The 9,231-nt window shown below is 34.2% G+C and overlaps 1 protein-coding gene across 1 annotated transcript; it reads left to right on the top strand.

The window, feature by feature from the left end:
- Positions 1 to 6: 6 nt before the first annotated feature.
- Positions 7 to 4,981, top strand: LOC111057740 (excretory canal abnormal protein 6-like). Its single transcript, XM_039444138.1, has 2 exons — positions 7 to 142; positions 2,331 to 4,981. The coding sequence occupies exons 1-2, from the start codon at positions 14 to 16 to the stop codon at positions 2,481 to 2,483; spliced, it is 282 nt and encodes a 93-aa protein (XP_039300072.1). The 5' UTR covers positions 7 to 13; the 3' UTR covers positions 2,484 to 4,981.
- The last annotated feature ends 4,250 nt before the right edge of the window (positions 4,982 to 9,231 follow it).

Consider the following 9,231-nt stretch of genomic DNA (forward strand, 5'->3'; position numbering starts at 1 on the left):
TCTAGTCAAGAAAATGAAGAAAATTCGAGAGGTGAAATCTCAACTGGCAGTTCACTTCTGTGAGGAGCCTGCTGCTTTCCAGCTGAATGACTGCTATCAGCTGTTTGCTGACTTCTTCACCAAAGTCAACAAAGTTATGCAAGTAAGTATTACAATAATAATATTATCATTGTTTTGTAAAATATCTGGACACCAAGCTTCGCTTCGGAGTACAAAAGCATAAAAGCATAGTTTATATTTTTTTATTGATAAACAGAACACAATTTTCTAAAATGATTGGAGAAGGACTAATATGCCCAAAACTGTTTCTTCCCCTAATTTTGATTCTCACAATATAAATAGTCCAGAAAGTAGGTTACACTTACACTTACACTTACATAAACTTGAATTCAGGTCCAATTTTTAGTCCAGACATTTGAAAACAGAAAAGTCCCAATTTAGATTGTTTACAAACCAAATTGAATAACAAAATAACACTCACTAATCACTTAAAACTGTAAAATAATGATTAACTTTGAAAATTCTGATATACTTCAATTTAGAATGATATACCATTTATTATGTCATGTCAAATCAGATATTTTGAAAAGTTGATTAAAATTCCAAATAATATTTCTCGTGAGATAAGCTGATTGATTAAGAGCCCCCCAGCAGCAGAGTACATCTGCTAAAAAAAATTTTAGGGTTGAAGGATTAAAAGAAAAATGATTTTTTTTGATAAATTTGGAAACATTGCGAAAATATGTATTATTTTTGATCAATTATGAATAATTATTTTAGCTTTCAAACCCTTATTCCCGGTTTCACCAACCTCGATCAAATATAGCCTAGCCATGGTCAATTAGACCATGGTCAAAATTTGATCACACGTTCAAACATACAACTGTTCCACCAACCACGGGATTGATCAAAACTCCATCGGTCAAATTTGAACATGGTCAACTCTTGTAGCTGTACATTACTGAAGTTGACCAACATGTTTGCTGGCTTGCTATTGGCTACATCTGATTTTTATGGATAGAAATTACTGAGATATTGCAATTTTTCAAATGCTAATGAATTAATAATTATTATTAAACGAAAATCCAAATTAAATTCTGTAATATAGTAACACTCCATGATACTCAATATCAGTTTCGCTGCTCATATTCAGAGGGTAATTTGCGCTGAATGCTCTTTTTACTTTACCGTCAGGCCGTCAAAAATTCAGATTACTGTACTTTTTTCTGTACTGATTTATATTCATTATTTCGGGGCAGGCCCCCCCTGGGCCCCCTTCTTATATACGCCCCTGGCACAGACGTTTTGTATAGTCACACATTTACATTAATTTATAATATTATTTCAAATTTGAATTGAATACTTTCGTACAAAGAATTTACAAATCACCATCATTTTTGACAATTTTTTTCATGAACAAAAGAACATTCCAATTCTAATGAGATACATTGAAGCAGCAAGGTTGATCTAAGGATTGAATAATATAGGCATACTGTGTAATAAAAGAGTAAAGCAAATCTTTTTCAAAATCTTGAAAAAACCTGATAAATAGCTTACTTCAATTAAATTCAATCGCACTAAAAACTTTGAAATTTTTCATTGTGTCAAAAACATATGGTAACCTACAAACAAGCAAGGGAATTGATCGAACCAGTCCTTTGACCAAGGTTGGTGAAAAGAGGCATTAATTTCGTTCAGCGAGTTTTCCTAGGGATGAGACCTAGTGCAATCAAATTTTTATTCGATTAATTTTATAATCATAAATCTACTATATTGCAAATTTAATTAAAATCGTTAGAGTCGTTTTCGAGATTCATTGGACATATACATACCCATATAACCATATATAATTATATATATTAATACAGAAATTGCTCGCTTAGTATTATAGTATATTCGGAAGAATGATGAAAGAATATTAGGGTATATGAATAATTCAGATCGTTTTGTTTCATGGTTTTTTATATCTAACCAGAAAAAGGTATTATTGTTGTTTCCATTTTATTACTACTTTTCAGTTTATCACAGTTCACGATAATTTTAAATAACAATGTATAGTTCATCTGTTATAGATTATGAAGAATTTTTAAGTTTAAAGCTTTTTGCCAATTATTAATATTCAGACTCCTTTTTCAAAAATTCTCAATTTATCCATGGAGTTTCAATGATTATTGGAATATATATCATGTAGGTTTCAAATGAATAGCAAGCATCATTAGGGTAACTTTCCATACATTTCTTAAGTCTTTCTATCTCTTGTTTGCTTGATTTTGATCTCCAAATTGTCGAAATAAAGCAAATTGCTAAAGATATTGTTTTTCTCTCTCAAGGAAAACGATCAGATGAAGAAAACGGAAGAAAAGGCTGCAAAATCGACAGCTGAGAAGTCAACGAAAAACGAGGTAGTAAAAGTGAAGAAGAGGCAAATTTTTGACAAAAAAGTCGAACAGCTCATCAACGAAGCGAAAAATGGGGCGTACTAGATGGAGTAACTACTGGATCTAGGTGCTAGGTGAAGATGCATTAACGGTTAACACACTAGTCTTAAGAAGTCATCAAGTTAGCTCAGTTAAATGACAATAGACAATGGATTGTCTTGCTCTGATGTCTTGTTAGTGATTGAATTTTTAATGTCTAGTCTGAAGTTCCATATATTATTATAGTTGTAAGATATTAACATCGATTAATTGTTTCTAATTTGATTCAACTCACTAGTCTTTCATAAAATATTCACGAAGTTATTCAGCCTAAGTGTATTCAAACATGACGATAGACAATAATTCATTGTCTTATTCTAATTATGTATCAGTAAATACCTATGTATCTATTGTTTAAAATTTTTCATAGTTGATTTCATAATAGTTGTTGAGTTCAAACACAATTATTATTAATCTTTGAGTTCTCAAAAACGACAATGGACAATAACTGATTGTCTGGTTATGATTTCGAGTGTATATTATATTACCTGTTTTATTTGTACGGTAGTAAAGATAGAGGTATAGTATTATATTATTACTTTGTTTAGTATTATATTATTAATTATTATTACTTTGGATAGAGTTGCCTCTGACTCTGATATTAGGTCGTTTTCTGTATTTTTCAAGAATGTTATTTTTAAATCGACAATGCTTTTAAGGACAAGATGTAAGTTGTCCAGTATTTTCTTCGTATGTAAGTAACTTTTGAGACTTGAAGGCTTTTAGAGATATTTTATATTATGTAACTTTAAACTATTTTCTTTTTTGCACATCTCTAATTATTTGTATAGAAATGATTGACATTTTATTTTTGATCTAGAATAATGTTGAAAAATTAATTATTAGCATTGATCTCATCTCTTTAGTCTGAAAAAATCTATGTAAGTCTACGTCTGAAAAAGTTCCAAAGTAACTGATTGGTCTGAAAACGTTTTAAAGTAACTCACAAGTCTGATAGCGAAGCTTGCTTAATTAATGGATAGAACGTATGGAATTAGTTTATAGTTTTTTATTGTAGAATAGAAGTGACTTTGATATTAGTGTAGTCAATTTTATCCAATATATTGAAAATTATAACTATATTATTAGAATTATTATTTAAATTGATTTCTATTAACATTGGAAGAATAGTAACTTGAGCAGTGATGCAAACAACGCTTTACAACAATATCCTATAATGTGAATGCTTCAAGATATAATGTTTGGTAAACACAAGAAAATATTTTCATTTTTTTTTTTATTCAGGATATTACTCCATTTGGAACTGTTCAAAATGCAAAATTAAAAATTGATACTTTTATGACATTTTTATTCTGTGATAACGGATCTCAGGGAATAGGTAGTTCAATTTTGAATAGAATAATATTTTTAAATCAAACTTAGGATAAATACAGACTGATATTTCTAAAACATAAGTTAGGGAGTCATTAACAATAAACAAAATATGTTATAGAAGATTCTAGTAATAAATGTTATAGGTGGTACTATAATTTATGTTAGGTAGTAATTAATAATAAATGCAATATTTTAATGATTGGTTCTAATAATGGAATAAATAATCGTGCAACGGAAGGCTTTGAAAATAGGATAGAGTAATTCCAATACTCTTTCGAAGATTAAGTTTAAGTTTAACTACTTCTTGACACTGCTTTTCTTCTCCCTTTCTCTGTTATCCGTCTCCTCTTTGAAGCTGTTTCTATTCTCTTCTGACATTCGAACCTGTACCTCTTGTAACCGGTGCGTTCCTTCTCTCTTTCTTCTTCTCTTGTATCCGTTTCCTCTTTGAAGCATCTTCCTAATTTTTCCTGACATTAGAATAACTACTCCTTGACGCTGTTTTTCTCTCCCCTTTCTCTATTATCCGTCTCCTCTTTGAATCTGCTTCTTCATTTAGACAGGGGGGTTCTCCTTGTCACCGGTGGTTCTTTTCTTCTTTCTTCTTCCTTCTCTCTTATCCGTCTCCTCTTTGAAGCTACTTCCTAATTTGTTCTGACATTAGAGGCGCTGCTTGTCACCGCCGATACATTGTCTTTGAAGGTTCCAAGACCTTTTTTGATATTTCCTAGGCCTCCAAGTTATCAGTAATCTAGGCAATAAAACTAGTTCCATTAAACCTGAATAGCTTTAAGTAATCTATATTGATGAATTGAACTTATTTGAGTTATAGGGCCCTTCACAGTGTACCTAATTATCTAAATAGGTACATAATATTAATTACTCCATAACACAGTGATAATAAAAATGAATTATTTATTTTATATAATAACGTTAATGATATTGGAATAAAAGTAAAGTGAAGCCAAAATATATTATAATAATAAGTGATGGTTGTAATGCTAATAAGTAATTTGAGAAAGTTTTGATCTTCAAAATGTGTGATAAGTGAATACCGGTGCTCATAAAAGATTTGTGATTCTTACTGATAAGTGATCAATGTATTACATCGTTATAGTCTTCCAATTATGTGATAAGTAAATACCAGTGTTTATGTAATGTCTGTCAATGTTCCGCTACTATGTAGACATCATGTCGTCATCATGTCTGTCTGTCTGCGCGCTGTGTCTTTTGTGCGTCTGCGCTGACCAGTGACGTCTCAGTCGCGGTTCTTTGCCACTCTCTAGTCAGCTGGTTTTCTATACTTCTATTCGTACCTTTTTCGTCGGATTTTTTGCCGTTGCAATTTTAATATTTGTGCTATTCAATTTTTTAGAATTTATTCTTGTCTTTTGGCATCTTATCTTTTAGATATTTGTTACTTTTCCACCATTCGTTTGCGAGCGCTTTGCCTACGTTTCTAACACATCCGGCAGCTTGCCTTTTTCATTGTAGCTTGCAGGCTTGCAGCGTCTCCTTGTCTTTTCAATGGTGGATAGTCGATGGTGCATTTACGCCTTCGGTCTAAACCTTTCATCTGAATTCATCAGACTTACAAAACCTTTTTAAAGTGTGAATTATTCTTCAAATTAATTCGTTTGTTCCATTCTTCAGTGTGATTCAATTATTCATCGAGTTCTTCACTCAATTACTCTGGTAAAATTGGATAAACTTTGTCTAAAATTGCAACCGCGTGTGAGCGTTTCATCGCTATTCATTTGATTTACAGAACCTTTTTAAAGTATGAATTATTCTTCAGATTAATTCGTTTGTTCTATTCTTCAGTGTGATTCAATTATTCATCGAGTTCTTCACTCAGTTACTCTGTTAAAATTGGATAAACTTTGTCTAAATTTACAACCTCATGTAAGCTTCAGTTGCCATTTTTCTACAATTGGCTTCACCTCGTGAACCACAAACTTTCAAGTGCATCATCTCTACTGTTTGGAAATCAATCCAAAAATTCCACAATTTGAAGATCGGATTATTCGTTTGGAATTCTACTCGCTCCAGCCTACTTTTCCATTGGGGGATTCGCCTGCTGTAATGGACGTTTCCATGCTTGTCATCGCATGGCCTAATCACTTCATTGCTTGCTGATGTCCTGTTCCTGTTGGTATTGCGGAGGAGTCATTGCCTGTCTGCCTGGCCGCATCTCCTCTTCAAAATTTTATTCAGGTTATGTAAATCGTTCTTTTCAATTTTCATTTACGTATGCATCATTATTGTTTTATTAATGTCTATCTTGACATTCAACTCACTGAGGCCACTGACGCCTAATTATTATATTATTAATGTCTATCTTGACATTCTTTCACTGAGGCTACCGACGCCTACCTATTGTTTAGTTAATGTCTAGCTTGACATTCATTTCACTGAGGCCATCGACGCCTATTTATTTATTGGATTTGACAGCTACCCTTGGCTTTACAAGTGATTCATTGGAGGCCACTGTCGCCTATTATTAATGTCTATCTTGACATTCTTTCACTGAGGCTACCGACGCCTACCTATTGTTTAGTTAATGTCTAGCTTGACATTCATTTCACTGAGGCCATCGACGCCTATTTATTTATTGGATTTGACAGCTACCCTTGGCTTTACAAGTGATTCATTGAAGGCCACTGTCGCCTATTACTCGTTCTAATTGATGTCTGTCTTGACATTCAATTCATTGAAGGCCCATGTCGCCTATATTCAACCCGGACTGTCCTCATTTGTATTTATTAGCTACCCTTAGCTCTTAAGTGATATTTTTAAGGCCAGTAACGCCTATTAATTGTTAGGTCGAAATCTATTTTGACATTCAAATCACTGAAGGCCTATGCCGCATATATTTTTATGTATGTTATTTGCTGAGCATTTTTTACAGCTTATTGTCATTTTTTAATCATTATTATTGTACCTTAGTAATAACTTTCATTATTGCACTCAAATTATATTCATTTCAGGTATCATTATTAATACCTTTGCATTTATTGCAATATCATTAATACCAATATCATTAATAATTTAATATCATTAATGCCTTTGCATTTATTGTAATACTTCAATGGTCATTAATGTCATTGACCTAATTTCTTTTAAATGTTGTAGTTCTCTACATTATTTCACATGTTGTAATTTTCCCAAGATTTGACTCATTGTTTTTGTATGTGGCCATCTGCCTATTATTATTTAAGGATTCAAAGACTTAACCTACTTACAATTGCCTTTGTATGTGGCCATCTGCCTATTATTAATTTATTGATCTCAAAATATTTGATTCAATTGTTTGTATGTGGCCACCTGCCTATCATTATTTTATTGATCCCAAGATACTTGATACAATTGTTTTTGTATGTGGCCATCTGCCTACTATTATCATCTTATTATTATTAAGCATTCACACACTTGTTTCAAATTTTCAGTACTGGCTGCAACTCAAAGCACGCTGCGACGTGTATGCACCAGCTATCAACTATCTTGTACCCTGAGAGACTGAACCGCACTGAACTGGTCACAGACGGCTATTGCGCATTGAGAAAACAACACACGGCAAACTACACCGCCTTGCGAGCTCGCTACTTGACTCGCCGCACAGCAAGCTTGATACAACTTGCCTCAAACGCACAGGCGTGCCTCTCTGCGTACTGGACCAGCGCCCAAGGTTGCTTATTGGCGCAGCAATCGCATTGCTACAGTGCACTTTGTGTCATTCACTCAGGTTTTTCTGTTAATTTTTAAGCATGTCTGATCATGAGGAAGATTCACTTCCTGAGCCTTCTGCTCTTTTCAATGCAAGAGACAATTTACACCAGGAAATAGATTGGTTCATAACCAGCTATAACGATTATGTTGTGGACACTGAAGCCACTTATTATCAATTATTGACTGTAAAAAACGAACTAGGTTCACTTAGAATTAAGTATGATAAGATACATCAACAATTATTGAATTCAGAGTTGCAAGCACAGGACACTTCAACTCATTTTGAGATACTCAATAAGTTTATCTCCATTACCTCTAAGGCAAACGCTGCATTAACTGCTTTTGAAAGCAGACAACGCAACAATGAGGCCACTGCTGGTGCTTCCCAGCGGCCAACATCTCAAAACGCACCTTTGGCAAATTTTCAGTTGCCTCAGATACCGCTTCCACGCTTCAATGGGGAGCTTTCAAAATGGCAAGCATTCTCAAGTGCTTTTACTAATATTATTGGTAATCAAGATAACATTAATGATTCATTGAAATTTTTCTATCTTCGTCAATCACTCAGTGGTGAAGCTCTTGCTAGAGTGGAACACATTGAAGCTGACGAAAATGGTTTTCAGCTTGCATGGAACCTCTTAAGGGAGAGGTATGACAACAAGAGATTAATTGCTGCCAGGCACGTCACGGCAATTGAATCTCCGCCTACCATAAAGCGTAACTGTCCGCAATCATTACGGGCATTCATTGACTTTTGCAAGTCCCACATTACCGCGCTCGAAGCGCTTCAACTTGGAGTCCAAATCAAGGACTTGTTGTATATGCACAAAATGTTGTTGCAGTTGGATACTGCTACTGTTCGAGAATGGGAAAAGAGTGTTGGTATACACGACATTCCCACCATTGATAAATTTTGGAATTTTTTGGAATCACAATGCAAAATCATGGAAGCTGTTGCTTCAAGCTCAGCTAACCATCATCAAGGAAATGTACAGCAAAGTACATCCAACTCGGTTGGTGCTCATAGCAAGCCGAAGTTCAATCAAAGTCAATCAAATGTTCAAGCTAGGATGCAGGTTACTACCTCTTCTATGTCACCTTGTAGTTTTTGTAATTCTGTTGGTCATTTTCCAAATCGTTGTAATGAATTATTGAAGTTACAGGTTACTGATCGTTGGAATGCTGTCCGTGACAAAAGGTTATGTTATAATTGCCTCAAGCCTTTCACACCCGATCATGTTTGTTCGGACAAATCGTGTACACTTTGTGGCAAGAGTCACCACACTGTTCTTCACAGGTCGTATCCTCAATCACGGGACACTCAGCCTACTTCTAAGGATAAGGTAACTTCAAATGTTATTCATTCTCAATCTTTTGCTCCCTCCAAGGGTAAGAATGCTGTTTTGAATTCCGTCATGGTTCAGAATGCGGAAACAACTAAGCAAGCTGTTTCTCATGCAGAACAGCCTCAGAAGAACTCTCATGTCACAATGAGCTCCACTTCGTCACTGTGTTTGCAACAGCAATCAACTGTCGCCTTGTTACCTACTGCTGAAGTTTTGGTTCAAACTTCTAGTGGGGAATTTATTAAAGCAACCGCGCTTTTAGACTCTTGCTCTGATTGTAATTTGATGTCAACTAGGTTGGCTGAAAAATTGTCACTTGTTACTTTGTATTCTGACACTTTGAT

Source organism: Nilaparvata lugens, unplaced genomic scaffold (genome assembly GCF_014356525.2).
Source record: "Nilaparvata lugens isolate BPH unplaced genomic scaffold, ASM1435652v1 scaffold2930, whole genome shotgun sequence".
Lineage (NCBI taxonomy): Eukaryota > Metazoa > Arthropoda > Insecta > Hemiptera > Delphacidae > Nilaparvata > Nilaparvata lugens.

Coding starts and splice junctions, on each gene's coding strand:
- LOC111057740 (XM_039444138.1), top strand. CDS start 14: ATGAAGAAAATTCGAGAGGTGAAATCTCAACTGGCAGTTCACTTCTGT. Junction 143..2,330: donor AAGTCAACAAAGTTATGCAA/GTAAGTATTACA, acceptor TTCTCTCTCAAG/GAAAACGATCAGATGAAGAA.